The sequence below is a fragment of the Silurus meridionalis genome, chromosome 24 (genome assembly GCF_014805685.1).
Source record: "Silurus meridionalis isolate SWU-2019-XX chromosome 24, ASM1480568v1, whole genome shotgun sequence".
In the NCBI taxonomy this organism is placed as follows: Eukaryota; Metazoa; Chordata; class Actinopteri; order Siluriformes; family Siluridae; genus Silurus; species Silurus meridionalis.
Genome location: NC_060907.1, coordinates 14,483,563 through 14,503,952, shown reverse-complemented (window position 1 = coordinate 14,503,952; position 20,390 = coordinate 14,483,563). Strand labels below are relative to the sequence as shown.

At 38.4% G+C, this 20,390-nt stretch overlaps 1 protein-coding gene across 1 annotated transcript; it reads right to left on the bottom strand.

Moving 5' to 3' along the window:
- Nucleotides 1-3,960: 3,960 nt before the first annotated feature.
- Nucleotides 3,961-16,994, bottom strand: eed (embryonic ectoderm development). Its single transcript, XM_046837488.1, has 12 exons — nt 16,831-16,994; nt 12,488-12,640; nt 12,223-12,315; nt 10,984-11,049; nt 9,085-9,210; nt 8,729-8,810; nt 8,561-8,652; nt 8,273-8,406; nt 7,269-7,374; nt 6,687-6,845; nt 4,419-4,492; nt 3,961-4,291 (listed from the first exon to the last, which is right to left on the bottom strand). Exons 1-12 carry the CDS (start codon nt 16,945-16,947, stop codon nt 4,165-4,167), a joined length of 1,329 nt encoding a protein of 442 aa, XP_046693444.1. The 5' UTR covers nt 16,948-16,994; the 3' UTR covers nt 3,961-4,164.
- Nucleotides 16,995-20,390: the final 3,396 nt, after the last annotated feature.

Genomic DNA, 20,390 nt, shown 5'->3' with positions numbered 1-20,390 from the left:
TCGGTACAAATCCTTTTCTCCTTCCTTAGTGTCCAACCTCTCATACAGCTCCTCATATGCCTTTTCCTTGGCTTTCGCCACATCCCTCTTAACCTGCTGCCGCATCTCCTTGTACTCCTGCCTACTTTTCTCATCACTCTGTCTATCCCACTTCTGTTTTGCCAACCTCTTTCTCCTTATGCTCTCCTGCACTTCCTCATTCCACCACCACGTCTCCTTGTCTTCCTTTCTATTTCCAGATGTCACACCAAGTACTTTTCTAGCTGCCTCCCTCATCACTCCTGCAGTAGTTGCCCAATCATCCAACACCTCCTTAACACCACTGAGCCTCTCTCTGACCTCTTCCCTGAACCTCACACTACACTCTTCCTCCTTCAGTTTCCACCATCTTATTCTTCTTTCAGTCCTCACTCTCCTCCTCTTCATCCTCGCCTCCAAAACCATCCTACAGACCACCATCCTATGCTGTCTAGCTACACTGTCCCCTGCCAACACCTTACAGTCGCCAATCTCCTTCAGGTTGCATCTCCTGCATAGCACATAGTCCACCTGTGTGCACCTTCCTCCACTCTTATACGTCACCCTATGATCCTCCTTCTTTTTAAAATAAGTGTTCACCACTGCCATTTCCATCCTTTTAGCAAAATCTACCACCATCTGCCCTTCCACATTCCTCTCCTTAAAACCATACCTACCCATCACCTCCTCATCACCTCTGTTCCCTTCACCCACATGCCCATTAAAGTCCGCCCCAATCACTAACCGTTCTTTCCTAGGTACACCATCTACCACTTCATCTAATTCACTCCAGAATCTTTCCTTCTCCTCCATCTCACAGCCAACTTGTGGAGCATAGGCACTGATGACATTTATCATCATCCCTTCAACTTCCACCTTCACGATCATCACCCTATCAGAAACTCTCTTCACCTCCACTACACTCTTACTGTACTCTTCCTTCAGAATCACCCCTACACCATTTCTCTTTCCATCCACACCATGATAAAACAGTTTAAACCCACCTCCAATGTTCCTGGCCTTACTCCCTTTCCACTTGGTCTCCTGAACACACAACATATCTACCTTTCTCCTCTCCATCATATCAGCTACCTCTCTCCCTTTACCCGTCATAGTACCAACATTTAAAGTACCAACCCGAACCTCCACTCTCCTACACTGCTCCTTTCCCTGCCGTCTCTGTAGACGTCTTCCTCCTCTCCTTCTCCTCCTTCGGCCAACAGTAGCCCAATTTCCACCGGTACCCTGTCGGCTAACGATACCTGTGGCGGTCGTTGTTAACCCGGGCCTCGACCGATCCGGTATGAAATTCTCATTTGTGATCCGCATATTTGATTTGGCACGTGTTTTACGCTGGATGCCCTTCCTAACGCAACCCTCCCCATTTACCCGGGCTTGGGACCGGCACTAAGAATGCACTGGCTTGTGCCTCCCTAATGGCTGGGTTTTTACCCGAGTCAATCCACCTCTTAATACTATCATGACACCCCAGCTATAGAAACCATTCATATTATAGAGAAAAACAAAGAGCTGTACCACAGATGGGTGTCTCTTATAGTGTAAATGGATGCCATTACTAAAGCAAGAGAACCGATAAACACAATTCAACAAGTTTCCTTTCACTGCAGCCAACAGATGCACCACCCGCATACATCATCCCTAGCAGAAACATCGATATTAACCTTGTAAAATGACCCCGCATTTTTTCAGTGCATTGCGGTTTTTCATGGGGATTTGAAATAAAGGCAAATTGTGTGTTTTAGTGCAAATTCTGCAAAAAAAGAAAACTAAAATCTTTTCTTTGCATAACTTTTTAGGAAGCTGGGGTCAGAGCACAGGGTCAGCTATGATACAGCACCCCTGGAGCACAGAGGGTTAAGGTGTTGCAAAAGAATCCCAAGCATGGCAGTTTGGCAATGCCAGGGTGAACCCTGACCTTCTAATCAATAACTTTCCACTGTGCTACCACCTCCAACACATGATGGCCGAAATATGTTTAGATAGAAACTTTAACATAAACATACACTACTGGAGCAGCACAACCGTAAGAATAATATATGATGAAAATAGGCTATTATTATTAATTGAATGACTTTTCATGGAAGAAATATTAAAAACGTAAGTTAGTAAGTCTGTTTGGGCCAGCAGAGAAGGCCTTGCTGGCTCTGACAAGCTGTCTCACTAACTTACTATTGCATACTATTACAGACATATTTTATGAGTTGCTCAGTAGCTCCTAGTTTTATAACCACAAATGACTGTATAAGACTGTAGAACGAACATAACAGGAACATAACTTATAATTACACTCCAGTGCTCATTTTAGTTCTCACTCTCCAGTATTCTGTATTGTTTTAAAGAATATTATCACACTCTTGATGTCACCCAAATGAGGATGGGTTCCCCTTTTGAGTCTGGTTTCTCTCAAGGTTTCTTTCTCATAACATCTAAGGGAGTTTTTCCTTGTCACAGTCGTCATGGCTGCTCATCAGTGATAAATACACACCATTCACCTTAACTCAAATTCTGTAAAGCTGCTTTGAGACAATGTCTGTTGTGAAAAGCGCTATAGAAATAAACTTGACTTGACATAATAACAATGATTATAATTATTATTGTTGTTGAGATGTTACTACCTATACACACAAATTATTTTCTGAATTGTGAATGTAAACAACTGGACAACCTTTTTTTTAATGTTTTATAAACATTTCTTTAATTTTCTTAATACTGTAAATTCTAATAATGCAAATAAGCACCTATAAGTGGATTAAGTCTTTAGAGTTTATGTTAAACTGTTAGTGGTGATTTCTTTGTGACTGAGGGTCAATTCAGAACCATTAACAAAAACAATATAAGTACACTTTATAACCTATATACAGTATTTCAGGATACTATTCTTGAAAAGACAGAACTGGTTTTAACATGTACTTATTTTAATAGTCAGTATTTACTGCTTAATAATCAAAACAATTAATTTAATATCCACTATTTCATGCATGCCAAAAATATGTTCAAGCGATATTCAGCTTGTGGTTTTCAAATCAGAGCATTTACACACCAGGACATTGTTTTCCTTTCATTATATTGGAACAGTTTAATACAAAATCATCAAAAGTAATACCCAATATTATACTCTATATTCATCAGACATGGCAACAAAGAAATTGGAATGGAGATTTAGATTCTTAGTATGTAAATCAAATGCCTAGAATTTGTCAAGATGCAGAATGAGGAAAATTCCCTGTAAGGAACTGATCATTCTTTTCATTTTGGACTCAAGAGCTATATCCAAGCCCCAATCACCAAACATCACACCTCAAAAATGATGAATGTGTAATAACTGTACATTCGGTGCCACCTAGATGGATTTCCATTTTCTGTCTGGTTTCTCTCCGTTTCTTCCTCATACTCATCTCAGGAAGTTATTCCTTGCCACTTGTTCGCTCACTCGGGATAAACTTAAAATTATAAGGAACAAACGTATAAGCACTGCACTTATACATTCTTTTATACAACTTTATTTAAACATTCTGAGGTGAGTAGCTCAATGGTTAAGGCTCTGGGTTCATGATCAGACAGTTCAAGCCCCAGTATCACCAAGCTGCCAATAGAGCAAGGGCCCTTAACCCTCTCTGCTTCACGGGCTCTGTATCCTGGATGACCCTGCTCTCTGACATCATCTTAAAAAGCTGGGATATGCAATAAAAGAATTTCACTGTGATGTTAAATATGTGACAATAAAAAAAAAAAAAAAAAGTTCAGTGGTTAAGTCAGACCAAGGCACCTCCAAGCTGTCTCTGTTGGGCCCATGAGCAAAGCCCTTAACCCTCAACTGCCCAGTTGTATGTCGCTCGGGATAAGGGTGTCTGCTGAACGCCGTCAATTTAAATATGCTGTATTAGAATCGCTCTGACAGATCGGTCCTAAAATAAATCGAGGTAAACAAGTAAAAATAGGTTTTATTAAAGACAGAAAAGGTAACAAAAAAAGAACAAAAAAGCAGACATCTGAGGTAAGCAACTTCCAAAGCTTAAGCTAATAAGCATCCATAGTCCAGGTTGCTCAGGCATGCGGAACGCAGCCTGTGCTGAGCGCTCGTTTCTAGCGGTCCGGGGAAAGAAAGCATGAGGGTATGGATGACCATCAACGTAGCCTGTCCCAGCGCCAGATAGACGCATCGTCGCACACCGCTATGAGAATACTGCTGTCTCTGCTGAAGCTCGTCTGCCTGATGGCTGAAGTGCATTTAGGTAGCGTGAGAGTGGTGCACCTGTAGAGTAAACAAAGTGACCATCAGTGCTACAGTCATAGTATAGTCAGCACTATGAGTAGAAGAGTAGTGGCTTGTGTAAATATGAACAGTTCTAGCATGTGAGGTAGGCGTAGATCGGTCTTACTTTGCTTTATGAGGATCTTCGACCTCCAGGTCCCACACATACAGTTTCCCAACCTGATTTCCCAAAGCCAGCATCTACAGCAATAGAAAATACACCAACATAAATAAATAGAAAATAACACTGCTTCACTAACTTTACTTTTCCCCCCTTTATTATAAGGGGCTCTGACACTGGAAGTTTAGTCTGAAACTGAGCATAGTTTGCATTAAAACGGCTGATACGCAGACTGGAAAAAGCCCCATTGTACAGATCATAGATTACATGTAGGAGGTGGTTTGAGTTTGGTTGCACTTGAATTTGTCATCATTTTGTGAATTGTGTCATTATTTTTGTAAACGTAAACGGCTATGCACATGTTCAAAACATGTAAAACCCTGTTGTATGAGCAACCTATAGTACAAGCAAACGGACATACGAGCGACCTTGCTTGCAAAATTTTACACTATTTCAAAGGCACGAGCAAACCCACGCTGCTGGTTCCCCGTTTTCGGCGGAGGGTCGCATCAGTCGCTTAGTTGATGACGCATCACTCGGTCGCTCTCGTTGTTCAGTGCAGCAAAAACAACTTTTTTAGTGTTATATTTTTATTTCACTAGAAATCTTGAAAAATGTCTCGCAAGAAAATCAGTGATGGTGCTGTAAAAACGAAAGTAAATAGAATTACCATGGAAACCGAGGAGGTTACAAGCGTGGTGTGCGTCTCACACATGCAATCGACCACTACCACATGGGTCAGTGTTAAATTATGTTTACATTACGGTAATTTGCGGTGTATTTGTTGGTTAAAATAGGCTACAAATATTTTTTAAGTGCAGAAATAAGCGATCGAATGAGATCTCGGAACGGATTAAATCCCTTTTACATTCATTCTTATGGGAAAAATCCGTTCGAACGTACGAGCAATTTTCAAGAACGAATTATGCTCGTCCAACGGGGTTTTACTGTATCACAATTCTTTACAATCCCCTCAAAACAAAGCACAGCTAATGAATTTTACTATGCAACTCATACACAGGTGTCATTCATGAAAATAATAAACATTTACTTTAAAATATGGGAAACACAAACGGGGTGCATAAGAATTTAGTGCACTAACTATCACACTTTAATTAAAACTGCAGCAAACATGCCCAGAATAAAACCCGCCTAAAACCAGCTGTTAGAAATCTCTCTGGTACTCCTGTAACAAAAAAACGGAACACTTTCTAAAGGTTAAACACACCCAATTCCAAAATACTGTGAAAAATGTAAAATAAATACAAAATGCAACGTTTTATGAATCTAATTTCTCACTCCTGTGTTCTATTCTCAACAGAACGTACACAGAAAAAACACAGCAGACGTTCAAACTGAGTAAATGTACAATTTTAAGAAAAAAAACAGGACTTTTTTTGCCCCTAACACAGCTCAAAAATTTGGACAAGACCATGTTTAGCAGTGAGTATAGTCTGTATACCCCTGGGAACTGAGGAGGACCAGTTGCTAGAGTTTTGCTTGAGTCAGTTTATTGGAGTTTAGTTAAAACAGTCCTGGGTCTTCTTTGTTCTATTTTTTGTTTCATGATGCAGCAAATGTATTAAAACGGTGAAAGGTCTGGACTGCAGCAGGTAGATTAAGCACCTGGACTCTTCAACTACAAAGCCATGCTGTTGTAATAGTCGCAGTATGCGGTTTATCACTGTCTTGTTAAAATATGCAAAGACTTTTACTTTTGATGGCTTTCCAGATGTGCAAGTTCCACAGGCACTAACACACACCATACAATCAGAGCTGCATGTTAGCTAGATAGCAAGCCAGATGGACCCCCTACACTTTGGTTTGTTGCAGATAATATTCTATGAAATATTATATACCTGAATAAATCTAGACAAAAACTTTTACATACAATTAGAATTTTCCTCACAAAATATTACAGTGGCTCACATCATTCCCAATTGATCAGAAACAGAAATATTTGAGGTAGCCATTTTGAGGTTCTCTCTGTAAAACCAGGTGACAAATTACCTTCTATCGATATCTCCCTATAGAATTACTCATGTCAGTGTAAACCCAGTGTACTACACGTTAGTGCTGTATTTTATTCTGAGATTTGTGTTTGTATTTCGGTATTTTGTGGTCAGTGTTTGATTGGGAATTTGGTAATGCGGAAAGTGTTTATGAATTCAGTCTCTGTTACTCCTGCCTCAAATAGCACTCTATACTGTAAGTCCACATAGTAAAGAGTAAATAAATGTACACTGGTGAATTGGCTGTGGATTTTGTGAGCACCTTTTGCCAAAAGTCCATGGAGAAGCGCATGTACCAGATGTCACACTGACTGTAGTCAAAGCGGCCCAGAATGGTCACGTTAGACTCGCTGGGCTTGATGTGGTCAACATCATCCTCCATCTTCCCAGGTTTCCAGCACACGATGGCATTTTCACAGGACTAAGACACAGAAAGTGATCGAGTACAGACAATTTATTGAATAATTCAACTTCCTGAATTAAATAAAAAAATAACTCTTGTTTAGTCCCAAACAAGTCCTTTGCTGTGACTAGGGCAAAGGGGTGGAGAATTTCCAGTAAATTTGGAAAGTAAAAAAAAATATTTTTGGAAAAAAATATTCCAAGTTGGAAACTTTAGGAATTTATGGGATTTATTTAGAAATTTGGGGAAAATAAATTAAACTGCATCATATACAAACATTTTGTTCGGTCTGAAGCTGACATGCATGCAAACTAATACAGATGAAAAAATAAATGTCTTTGCCTTTGCTTTAACTGTAAGTAGACTTTGTTACATAATAGGTTACATACATATACATATATTACGGGGGAACCCTAGCTGTGACCCCTCAATGCAGTTTACCTTTGAAAGAATTAAATCCCCGAGCCAGCGCACACAATCTACGTAGTTTCTGTGGATGTCCCGTGTGGAGAAATCTGGAAAGTGAATCTTTTGAGACACAAAAGGCCTGAAGAGGGGAAAACAAATAATATAAAAGTTTGGCATTTTATAAACAAAAGTTTGTGGACACCTGACCATTACATTCATATGTGCTTTCTAAAAATCCCACCTCACATTAGCTCCCTATTTGCTGGTATAATAACCTCCACTCTTCTGGGAAGAAGTTCCAGTAGATTTTGGAGTTCGCTTGTGCAGATTTGTGCTCATTCAGTCACAAGGGTGTTAATAAAGTCCAGCAATGATGTAGGTGAGATGAGGAGGCCTGGGGTGCAGTCAGTGTTCACATTCATCCTAGAGGTGTTTAACAGGGTTGCGGTCAAAGCTCTTTAAGAGGCCACTCAAGATCTTTTAGTCCAAACCAGAGTTGGCTTTGAGCACAGTGTCTTTGTTATCCTGGAACAGGTTTTGGTCTCCTAGTTCGTTTAATAGTACCACATCCAAAGACATTCTATGCGATTACGTGCCTCCAACTTTGGGCTAACAGTTTGGAAAAGGACCACAGATGGCTGGAAAAGGTCAGGTGTCCCAATACTTCAGTGTAGATTTCAAAATTTCATAGTCCATAACGTAACAAAATGTCAATTAATTTACAAAACATGCTCAACATTTCTTTGTAGACCAATCCAGAGGTCAGCTACACTGACTTCAGGTCTTGTTTCCTGTTCAAATCTACAGTATCATGATCCGGCCATGATGACGATTTCAACACAATGTGTCAATGGCATGTTTAAAGTCTATCTAAAAAAATGAAGATAAAAGGTAAGCATCTTTCCTTTTTTGATTTTTTTATTATTTGCTAAAAGTGCTCATTTCCACGGTGTATGTAAACCTTTCAGCAAAATGTGTGGTGGCCCCATACAATATTTTTCACAATACTTTGCCCTACAAAGTCTAACTGGCTTTACCTGTTGGTCTTGCTGGGGTTGTACTCATAAGATCCTCGTATTGCTTTTTGCATCCTCTCTGAATTTATTCTCCACAGCTTCAGAGAGTGGTCCATTCCACAAGACATGATCTTCTCACCAAGTAGGTCAAAGTCCTATAATCCACAGGATCGTATCATAAGGCTGCATTCCAATGGGAATATTTATCTTTAGACAACGTAGACACGCCTTACTGGTTCATTTGTAATATATAATAGACTTATTGCACAATTTCAATTTAGACAGTATCGTTACAGATTTTAAACTTACCGCACTCAAGACCTCGTCCCGATGGCCTTCCACACCTCCGAAAATGGCTACGAGCGTATCCGTCTGGATGTTCCACAGGCGTAACGCGTGGTCTGAACAGCGACAGTTGAAATGTTAATTATGTATTTGAGTAATGGTTCATACAAGAGTATTTAATATGTTCTTCACCTTTGCTCACTGACAGGAGGAGGTTGGGATCTCTCGGGTGAAACTTTAGCTCGTTGATTGCGTTTCCGTGTCCAACGTAATGCTGCAAGTAGGGAAATAATCGAGTTATTTGTATGGACCTTCCGGGACGTACAGGTCGTAATTCGGATGATTCCGTGTAGTACGTATTTGCAGTCATGCATTTTACTGAAATGTACATTGCCCTCATTTTATATTGGTCACAATGATTACAGTTCATACATCATACAGAAGAGGATAAAAGAAAAAAAAAAAAAAAAAAAACTCATGCGTTATCATATAATAACCCCATAGTGCACATGGAGTGAAAATAATTACATACGAAAAAAATTACTTACTTTAACACATTGCATAGTAATGTGGTTGATGATGCGGATGATGCCACGGGATCCAGCCACTGCCAATAGAGGGTGACTGGTGATGGTGTCAAACGTCCAAGCGCAGGTGTAGAAGTTCTCATCTGCCTGTGCAGTCGTTAAGAAGCAATTAAATGCACTCAAATACTTTACAAATAACCAAGGAACGAGCTAAAAGGTCCCCCACAATGCCAGCTATTGTACCAGAGATGTGAAGAGAAGGCTGTTAAAAGTTGTAGAACCTTAAATATTAAATGATATTGGCTATCATTTGTTTGGATTCTGCTTCACAATTCAATTTAACTGCTAGAATATTTCGAACATGAACGTAAACGAAGGGAAAGCTTAAATCAAAAGTTGAGGTAAATTATTGAAAACAACAATGTACTAAAGGTTCACTATCTTTAAAATCTCTAGATTTGGCCAAAATTTGTTGAGATTGTCAATGTCTGGGGAAAATCATCTATTACATATGAGAAACTTCATAACAGCTCCAGGAAGCACGGGTTAAATTGTAATGACATTATCTTGAAAAATTGACAGCTAGAATGCCAAAGGTCTGCAAAAGGTGGTTTGAAGAAAATATCGTTTCCTTGGCCTTGTGTTTGGAATCATTGTCTTGCTGAAATGTCCACCCTCTTTTCATTTTCAGCTTTCTGGTAGATGGCAGCAGATTTTTATCCAGAATGTCCTGGTACATTTCTCCATTCATCCTGCCTTCAATAATATAAAGTCTGCCAGTACCCCTTGCTGAAAAGCAGCCCCAAACCATGATGCTTCCACCCCCAAACTTAACTGTTGGTATGGTGTTCTTGGGGTGGTGGGCAGTGCCATTTCTTCTCCAAACATGGTGTGTAGGAAAGTTCAATTTTGCTTTCATTTGACCATACTATAGTCTCCCAATAATCCACAGGCTTCTCCAAATGTTTTTTTGCAAACTTTAACCGAGCCTAAACATGCTTTTTGTTCAGTAATAGAGTCTTGCGTGGTGAGCGTGCATGGATGCCATGGCGGTTCAGTGCATTGCTTATAGTTTTCTTTGAAACAACAGTACCTGCTGATGCAAGGTCTTCCTGAAGTTCTGCCCAAGTGGTTCTTGGCGAACTCTCCTGATTATTCTTTGGACTCCTCGGACAGGGATCTTACATGAAGCACTTGATTGTGGCCGGTTTATAGTGAACAGATGCTCTTTCCATTTCCGGATAATGGCCCCCACAGTGCTCACAGGAACATTTAGCATTCTGAAAATGCGTCTATAAACATTCCCATCAAAATGCTTTTCAACGATAAGAATACAAAGATCTTGAGAGTTCTTTGCTTTTACCCATCACAAAGTCTTTCCTGTGTGCCTCTTGGGTAATGAGAAGCCTTTATATGCCATTAATTAGGACTAAAGCAGCTGATATGAATTAGTACTGATAGGGGGCAGGGTTTCTCTCTCAATACTGACAGATTTAAGGTGATCTCCTGGCTTTCTATGCCATTTTGCACTTTGTTATCTTCACGTGTTCAATACTTATTCCCTGTGTCATTTCACTTTATTTATTATGACTCAACTTTTATACTTAAATGTTCTGATTTCTTTGTATGAATTCAATATTTGGCTTGATGGCTACATCTGGTGGGAATGTTGTGTCAATCACCCACTTAGAAATCCCCTTACTGATAAAAATGCTGACGTGTCAAATACTTATTTTCCCTGCTGTATATAGAAGATCTAAGTGGTTGTTGAGGAGCTCCTTTGATTATTGCGTTGTGAGAACACTTAAATGATGTATGGTGTAGCCTCGTATTAGTTTTGACTCCTAGGGATTTGAACTATCGATAAAAAAAAATTGATAGACAAAAAAAGAAAAAATAGAAAAAGTGAGACAAGGATACATCTGCATCCACATAAGACTGCAGTAGTCGGATTTCTCCATGGGAATGACATTCATATAAGGTGACCTAAGAGAAAATAACAGTACAATTAATTATTCATTCATTCACGGGTTTCTGCAGGTTTCATTAAATCAAATTTAAGACTTTATAATACCAATAAGAATGAAACTTAAAACTGATATCACGTCATCAAAAACACACAAATACGCTGTTAACAACTCTACTTAACCAAGCCTTGAATTCATTTATTTTCAAGTCAAGTATCTCAAACATTGGACTTCCCCATAGCTTAAAAAAAAAAACCCCTACATTTTCTCAAAAGAGATTTGCGACAATAACAGGAAGCTGATTGGCTGTTGCATGTCGATCTCATTTGTAGTTGTAATACAGAGAATTATATTTGGACTGGCCAAAGAAAGAACTACAAAACCATGGAAACAAACAAACCAAAAACATGATGAAGGAGCATTTTAACAAACCTTTTATTAAGACTTTAAGGCTTAAAATTTTGATGTCTAAATTTGTCTACTTTTTTTTTTTTTTACTTTTTAAAACCCTGCAGAAACCCTGATTAATAAGTTCATGGTTTCAGGATGTTCCTACTAACTGAATTCTAAGCTTAAATATAGTACAGGTCTTACAATCTGCTCGGTCATAGTATTTAATTAGGCGTTAAGCCATTATATTTATGGGGGTGCACTGCATTTCCCCAGAAACCCTTTTCCAACATAAAGAGGCTAACGTGCCTCAAAACAGAAATATAAACCATTTTTCTTGGCCTTTTTTTTAGCAATCGATTATTCTAGCGATTAGTCCATCAATTAAGTGCCTTTTCTTTATTAAAGCCTCTTAAGATAAACTAGTAATTTGTTTCCTTTTTAGAAATAAATTACACTTTTATTGCTGAAACTGCCTACAAGTATATCTGTCAAAAATAAACCCATTTGGTGCATTTAATTGCCATATCACATCAAAAAACAATATATATATAAAATCATTAAAAAGATCAATCAATTTCAAAATCACTTTAAAAACGGTAACCGCACTGTACGGGGTTTTCTTCATGTTTTCATTTGATCCCAAACTTTGGAAACTTTCTGTTGTGTTCTTTGGCCTGAATCATCTCCTCGTCTTGCGTTTTTATCTGTCCAGGGACACGCAAGACGCTGCACTTTCCACGCAAAAGATGTGATTTGTAAACAAAAACAAACTTGACTGGAGAAATCTGGATCCACTCACTCTGTTGCTTCCCACTGTGGCGAAGACAAGGGGGTCTCCCTCCTTACTGTGCCAATTGAACTGGACACCAAATAAAGGCTGGCCATGGTCTTCCTAGAGGGAATAAAAACAACTTACAATTAAGAGAGGTTTCATCATGCCACCTAATCTCTCTAAGAGAAAACATTTTCATCGTCTTAAATGTCTAGTTTTAGAGAAAAAGAAAGTAGTGAAAGATTACACAAAGCCCAGTGTCACTGAAAAAGACATGCTGCTACTTTCTTACCCTCAGGCTGTTAACACACTTGAAGGTGTATTTGCATTTCTTTGACTTCCATTTGCCCTTGCCCCAGCTCTTCCTGCCGGGGGCGCTGGCCGTGTTGGTAGGGGTGTCTGGGCGCTCCGCGTTCGTTCCGCTCTCAACGCTAACAGCGTCGTCCTATAACATAGCGACATGTTCATGATTGATGTATAATCAAAAATGACTTGATGCACTGATTACATTCTGCAGTAAATCCAGCATCTATCCAGTAATAAACACAAACACTAATTCTAGGCTTTTTTTTTAAAGCTTGGAGAGATTGTGTAGCTCAGAACATGGAAATATTTGGATCAGTACCATGTATGATACACTATTCAAAACTCAAATGTCAACAATGGCATGGTTGGACCCCAAAACAAGATTTGGGGTCATCAAACAGTTGAGGCTCTGGATTTCCATTTGGGAGGTCGGTGGTTTAAGCCCCAACACCGCCATGGTGGTAATATGTGAAGAATAAATTTCAACATGCTGTAATGTACATGTGACAAAGGCTCTTCTCTTCTCAACTGTAGACACAGCCAAGTATTTACAGCAACCAAGCACTTGAAATAGACTTCAGCTAAACTAACCAGTGTGTAAAAAAGAAATAATTCATGGTATATGTTTTTAAAAAATCTAGTCTAGCATGGCTTTTGGAACAGATCCTGTTGTTATGCCCTGTTTTGTCTTCCAATAACTAAAATCACAGACGTTCGCTGAACAGTTGTGAGGTGAGGACATGGTTAAAGATGCATTTAGTTTCAAAACATTTTTTTTTTTTATTAACAATAGTGCCATTTCTCTCCGTAGTGCATCACTATATCTATCTTGGCACCAGAACACTTTCGCTGTGGTTAGAAAGGCACAACAGCGTCGATACTTCTTGAGGAGATTTCAGCCAGCTGATACAGCTGCATCCTAACAACTCCATCACAGTGTTGTTTTCATCTACCATCTCCCTACTAAATTCTACACTGCACCACTAGGACACCGATGACTCACTGATTTCACTGCCAGGATTTCATCATGCAGTTCTGCTTCAACATGTACATCGTCTAATCATTTCTATATAATAATAATTGAATTTACTTGTAAATTAACCACATATGCAAGAATAACGTATAGAAATATATCCATGTATCATTTACATACATATATACACACTCAACTCCCCGTCCAAAAAAAAAAAAAAGGTCACACACTTTAATATTTCCTTTTTACCACCTTTAGCTTTGATTACAGCACACAGTCGCCATGGCATCATTTCGATAAGCTTCTGCAATATCGCAGCATATATTCCCGTCCAGAGTTGCAGTAATTTTTCACCAAGATCGTCGGACAGCTGCGTAAAGTCTTCTCCAGCACATCCTAAAGATTCTCAAATGGGGTTAAGGTCTGGATTCTGATGAATCCTGGCATTGTCAACCTGGAATATGCCCATGCCATTAGAGAAGAGAAAATGTATTGATTGAATAACCTGGTCATTCAGTATATTCAGGTAGTCAGCTGACCTCATTCTTTGGGCACATAACGTTGCTGAACCTCACCAACTGCAGCAATCTCAGATCATAGCACCGCCCCCACAGGCTTGTACGGTAGGCACTAAGCTTAATGGGTGCATCAGTTCATCCGCCTCTCTTTTTACCCTGATGCACGAATCACTCTGGAACAGGGTAAATCTGGACTCATCGGACCACATAACTTTCTTCCATTGCTCCAGAGTCCAATCATTATGCTCCCTAGCAAATTAAAGCCTTTTTCCCCCCAAATTAGCCACACTGATAAGTGGTTTTGTGAAGGCTACACAGCTATTCAGTCCCAATCCTTGAGGTCCCTTCCTATTGTGCAAGTGGAAATGTTTTACTTTCACTATTAAACACAGCCACGATTTCTACTGTTTTGTTACTGATTTCATTAAACGTTTAAGTGATCACAATCATTCAAGATTTTTTCTGACCACATTTCTTCCTCTAAGATGTTGGTTTCCCCACTATCCTTCCAGTTTTGAATAATGCATTGGACAGTTTTTAACCTAATTCTGGAAGTTTCAGCGATCTCCTTAGAGGTTTTTTCTGCTTGATGCATGCTGATAAATGAACCCTTCTGAAACAGATTAAAATCTTTTCCACGGCCACAGAATGTGTTTAAGAAATGAGAAGCGGCTCACTGCATCAGTTTGGGTTAAATAACAATTATCATGTTCATGTTTTTGTCTCCTTGACAAAACTATACAAATTTGGTGTGTTGAGTACGATTCTCTCATACTGACCACTGGATCTTCAACATGGAACCTCATGGCAAAGACTCTGAGGATTTAAGAATTAGAATGGTTGCTCTTCACAAAGATGTCCGAGTTACAGTACTGAGTTACAGTACAGTGGTCAGTCATACAGAGGTTTTCCAAGACTGGTTCCACTCGGTAAAGACCTCACAAGGGTCCATCAAAGATGTTGAGTCTTTGTGCTGTGCGTCAGGTGCAGAAGCTACACTTTGGTTCTGCACAAAACAGACGTATGAGTGTGGCAGCGTCGCTTTAGAGGTTGCAGAAGCAGAAGGTTTGCTTGTCAGTACTCAGAACACACGCCGTACACTGCAACAAGTCGGTTTGCATCTCCATCATCCCAGAAGGAGCCTCTTCTGAAGTTGGCTTACAAGAAAACATACAAACAGTTTGCTGAAGATGACCTGTCCAAGAGCATGAATTACTGGAACCATGTCCTGTGGTTAACTTGTTTGGATCAGATGGTGTCCAGCATGTGTGGCGAGGAGAACCAAGAAAATTGTGTCTTGCCTACAGTCAAGCATGGTGGTGGTAGCATCATGGTCTGGGGCTGCATGAGTGCTGATGGTAGTTCATTAAGGGGAAACTTTGATTCCAACACATATTGTGACATTCTGAAGGAGAACATGATGCCCTCAATTTAGAAATTGAGCCGAATGGCAGTTTTACAACGTAATAACGACCCCAAACACACCGCCAAGATGACAAGTGCATTGCTAAGGAAGCTGAAAGTAAATGTGATGGAGTGGCCAAGTATTTCTCCAGACCTGAACCCTATTAAGAACCTTCTGCATCCTCAAGCAGAAGGTGGAGAACCGCCATGTGTGTAACATTCAGCAGCTCTGTGATGTCATTATGGAGGAGTGGAAGAGGATCCCAGCAACAACCTGTGCAGCTCTGGTGAATTTCATACCCAAGAGAATTAAGGCAGTGATGGATAACAATAATGTTCACACAAAATATTGACACCTTGAAAGTCATTTTGGTTGCCAGGTATTTAGAAAATAATGGACAGTAAATCTGTACTGATATACAAGCTGCACACTGACTCGTCTAAAATATAAGTTTCATTTCTATAATATCGTCCCTTGAGAAGATCTAATAAAATGGTTGCACTCGTCAATATTTACACGGTGTATGACTTTTATACCATTCTACCTAAAATGTAGGTTTTTCAAACTGTAAATGTATATATATATTCCAGATTTCTCTACATATGGGGGACATGGTAGCTTAGGTTCTTGGTTACTGACCAGAAGATCATGGGTTCAAGCCCCAGTATTGCCAAGCTGTCACCCTTGGACTCTTCAGAAAAGGCCCTTAACCGATGGCTGACCTTGCGTTCTGACCCCAGCTTCTTAACATCCCTAGGACAAGGATTTCATGGTGTCGTAATGTTTCTTTTATAGATCATATTTATGGTTATTTGTTTTACTTTCTCAACATCTGCAGCACAGAGCCTTTATATTCATTTGTTGTACCTATATTTTCATATTTATGTGCAATTGTCAGTTTGCTATCTATCAGTCCACCTATTAGAGGAGTGATCAGTAAGATCAGCACATCTGCCTATAAACACACACACACACACACACACACACACACACACGATATTGCATGCAGTGCAACCACAAAGCACATGGGGTGAAATCAATGCGTCTCGGTTTTGTAACCATATTGAGTCAGTAATGGAAGAAATGACCTGAAATACCATCAGGAGGCATCAAAACAAACAAACAAACAAACAAACAAACAAACGCAGACCATTGTCCACCACGCAGCTCAGCTAGCAAGCTAGTATCTCCTCACAGTCAATAAAGCACTCTGGACTCTCAGGAGACCAAAACCGTACGAAGAATCAAAACGGAATGAAGAAAAAAAAACCCCATGTGACATTCAGGATAAAGACACGGCCATGCTGCAGGTCCTCGTTCTTCTAAAACGCGCCATGTAAACTTTCCTACACACCACAATGGAGCTCGGAAAACCCAGCATTAGAACCAGCCCGGGCATTAAAACTGTCTAAAAAAATACACACTTCGCTTACATTTTCATCCCCTGAGAGGTCAGGGTTGCTGTTTTCATCGCTGCTTAGTTTCTGCTTTTTCGCCGGCATGATGTCGTTTCCCGCCTCGGCATGAGCCTCGGACATCTTCCCCCTCATCCTCCGCGGCCTCGCTGCAGGAAAGCAGGCGCGCACTGTCGCAAAAATGAGTTGCCGGGTAACTCCCAAACACACACGCACTCCGTGTGTTAGTGCACTACGCAAGGCACAGGAATCATGCTTCCTTTGCTGGAGGTAGTGCCCTACTCGTGTAAAAAAGCACGATTTAGGACTAACCCTTTTAGGTAACCTAGTACACTAGATGGAGCTCTTTGCTCGTGAAACCGCGCGTTTCTTGCAAAAGAATTCTCGCTTCTGATTGGTCCAAATTCTTTGATCTGTTAACAGCAGCCATGAAAATAGTTCCTGCTGCAGGGCTTATTCTTTAATTTTATTATTTTCTAATTATACTTCGTGCGCCTACAGGGGATAAATACAGATGAATAGAGGGTAATATGCAGAAAAAATTTAATACATGAACAAACAAACAAACAAACAAACAAACAAATAAACAAACAAACAAATAAATAAATAAACTTATTACTGTTATTATCCCATCTGCAATATTGAAATAAATTCTCCCTTTTACTTATATAATGATGATGATGATGATGAGGAGGATTATTATTATTATTTTATTATTATTATTATTATTATTATTATTATTATTATTGTAAGCGGTGGTTAAATACTATTTAAGTATTTTTTACTTTAAACTTCTTTTTAAATAATATTAATATTATTATTGTTATTTTCATGATTATTGAATTATTACTTTTTAAAAGTATTAAATAAATCATTAAAAATGTCATTAAATAAAATATTTTATTTTAAAATATTTTAATATTTTTTTTACTTTAACATATTTTTATTAAATAATATTTATATTATTATTGTTATTATAATTATTAATTTATTACTTTTACAAATATAAAAAACTTTTAAAAAAATCAATAAATAATAATTTAAATCTTTCATTAAATTACTTTTCCTTTTTAAATATTTTATTAAAGGTATATTACTTTTTCAAGTATTTTATTATTATTATAATTATAATAATAATAATTACTATTATTTTTATTTTAATGTCTTGAATGTTTAAGAAAAAGGAATATTCCCATTATCCAGCAGACATTTGTTTGCAGATCCACTTGTATTTAGGATACAAGATAAAGTTTATGTAATCATCAGGTCAAAAACACATGAGTGACAAATACCACAAGATGTACTTGCTAAATTTGGTAGGATCTGATAATAATATCAACTTAAATCTGTCATCTTACCACAAAAATACATATTTCAGTGTGGCCGTGTTATGTTCTATATTCCTTATTTTCAGTAAAATTGTAGCTAAAACAAAGTTACAAGGTTTCTTTAGTTCCAGCCTCAGGTAGACCCTTAAAACTTCAATGTAAAACCCATCAACTGATGTTTATTCTGAAACAAATAAAAAAAACCTACAATTTTAGAAATAAACCGAAATGATCACAAGCCATGTAAAGTTAATCAAGTAAAGTTTATAAGGAACTTTATCAAATACAAAAAAAAACAAACAAAAAAAAACATGCTTGTGGTTTGTACTAGTTGTGATATTTAGTGCAACAGTACGCAGGTTTGAACTTTGAGAACTTCGACTTCTCCTTGCACTTCCCATTGCCATATTTGAGCATAAGGAAGTGACCTAGTTACCTTCATGGGAAGAAAAGTTAAAAAGTCCTGTGGGCAAAAAGTGATTATGCACAACATGGGCTAAAATAATTGTGGGTTTTCTTATTAAAACCTAATGAATGGCCCTTATATCCATTATCAACCCTCATTGAGGGCTGCATTGTACCTCACAGAGATGTAATTTTACACTGGTATATTATATTTCATGAGCTGGGAAATGAACTAGAGCAATGCAAGAGCATTTCAGTCTTGAACAGTGTTGAAACCGTTGCGTGATTGTGGGACATGCAATCATATGGAATGAAGCAAAGCTTTCTCATGCAGGTCTCAACAGCTCAGAGTGTCCAAGTTCATCCTACTGATATCTAGGATGAAAACAAAAGCAGATTTTATATTGACTCAACTTCTTGGAAAGTATGCAGGAATTCCCATAAGTCAGTGTGTGTTTGTGTTAGTGTGTTAGTGTGTGTGTGTGTGTGTGTGTGTGTGTGTGTGTGTGTGTGTGTGTGTGTGTGTGTGTGTGAGTGTGTGCCATTGCCTGGGCATGAAATTCAACCTAAATTTTCGAATGATTGCATGTGACTATTTTATAATCCCTTTGTTTACCAGGGTATTGTAGAGAAAATGATTGCATAATAAGGAAGCGCTAGGGTTTGTTGAAATAATCCTTATCTAATAAGGCAAATAAAAGAACAAATATATTTATGTGTCATCTATTTGAGTAGTTTGTGACTATTAGGACAATAAACACGTTCATTTGTACATTCATTCATTCGTCCTTGTTTTCTGTGTTCTATTAACATTATTTTAATTCCAGAGTGTTGATTACATAATTGTTGAACTGAGTTTCATGAAGTGGTGGACGATAAATGTCCATAAAGACAATAAAGCCTTTTACTGTACTGAAGTAGAATCATTTGGGGAAACTTTACCTTCACTACATTTTGCAAAATCAGCCGTTACTTTTTAATTATGAGTGGATAAAAACTTAACCAGTCAAACACGCAGCAAGTCACCAATCAGGGTAGAGTTTTGATCCACCAATCAGGGTAGAGTTATGATTGGCACTTGGTGGTATCTACTTAGCACGAACGTACAGCTCAGCGTCAGTAAAACAGCAAGCAGAAAATTTTTAAAGGTATAAATGATGGAAGAAACTCCTGACTCGAACCTGCCACAGCACCCGTGGTTTTATTCGCACGATATTTTTGATGCAGTCGAAAAGAACGTTTTGTCCTCATGATCATTTTAATACATCTCAATCAGTGTTTGACTCATTAATATCATTCTGTTAATAGATCGGTGTGTTAAGAGTAACATTAGAGTCTTTTCACATAAATAAATAAAAGAGTTGATTAAGCAAAGAGACTTGTTGAATAAATTGTTATAGGAACATTATAGCCATAATAAATCAGGGACAAACTTCTGAGGAACGTATTAATTTTTATCTGTGTCAAGCTGCTTTGAGACAATGTTCGCTTTGTTAAAAGCGCAATACAAATACAAATGAATTGAATTGAATTAAATCGTAGTACTTTTGATACTTAAGTACAATTGAAAAACACACTTTTGCTTTTACTGGAGGAACATTTGATCTTGTACATTGTGGTAGTTCATGGAAAGGAGAGATGAACACATTCACTTTGAAAGCCACAGGCAACTCCCTCCAACTTTCACAACATTTGATGTTCCCTTGTGAAATGCTCTCTGTCATGGGTTTTCCAAGCCTGATCCAATGAACACAATGTACGCTATCTCTTTCTTAGGCACCACACAGAAATGTAAAACAAATGGGTTTGAATTGAGACTGGGTTCAATCCTTATAATGAACTTTT

What these genes read in the sequence shown, in the direction of transcription:
- eed (XM_046837488.1), bottom strand. Translation starts at nt 16,947, where the DNA reads ATGAGGGGGAAGATGTCCGAGGCTCATGCCGAGGCGGGAAACGACATC. An exon ending in ACCTCTCAGGGGATGAAAAT is followed by an intron (nt 12,641 to 16,830) that starts GTAAGCGAAGTG and finishes GCTATGTTATAG; the next exon opens with GACGACGCTGTTAGCGTTGA. An exon ending in GGGACGAGGTCTTGAGTGCG is followed by an intron (nt 8,407 to 8,560) that starts GTAAGTTTAAAA and finishes TGTGGATTATAG; the next exon opens with GACTTTGACCTACTTGGTGA.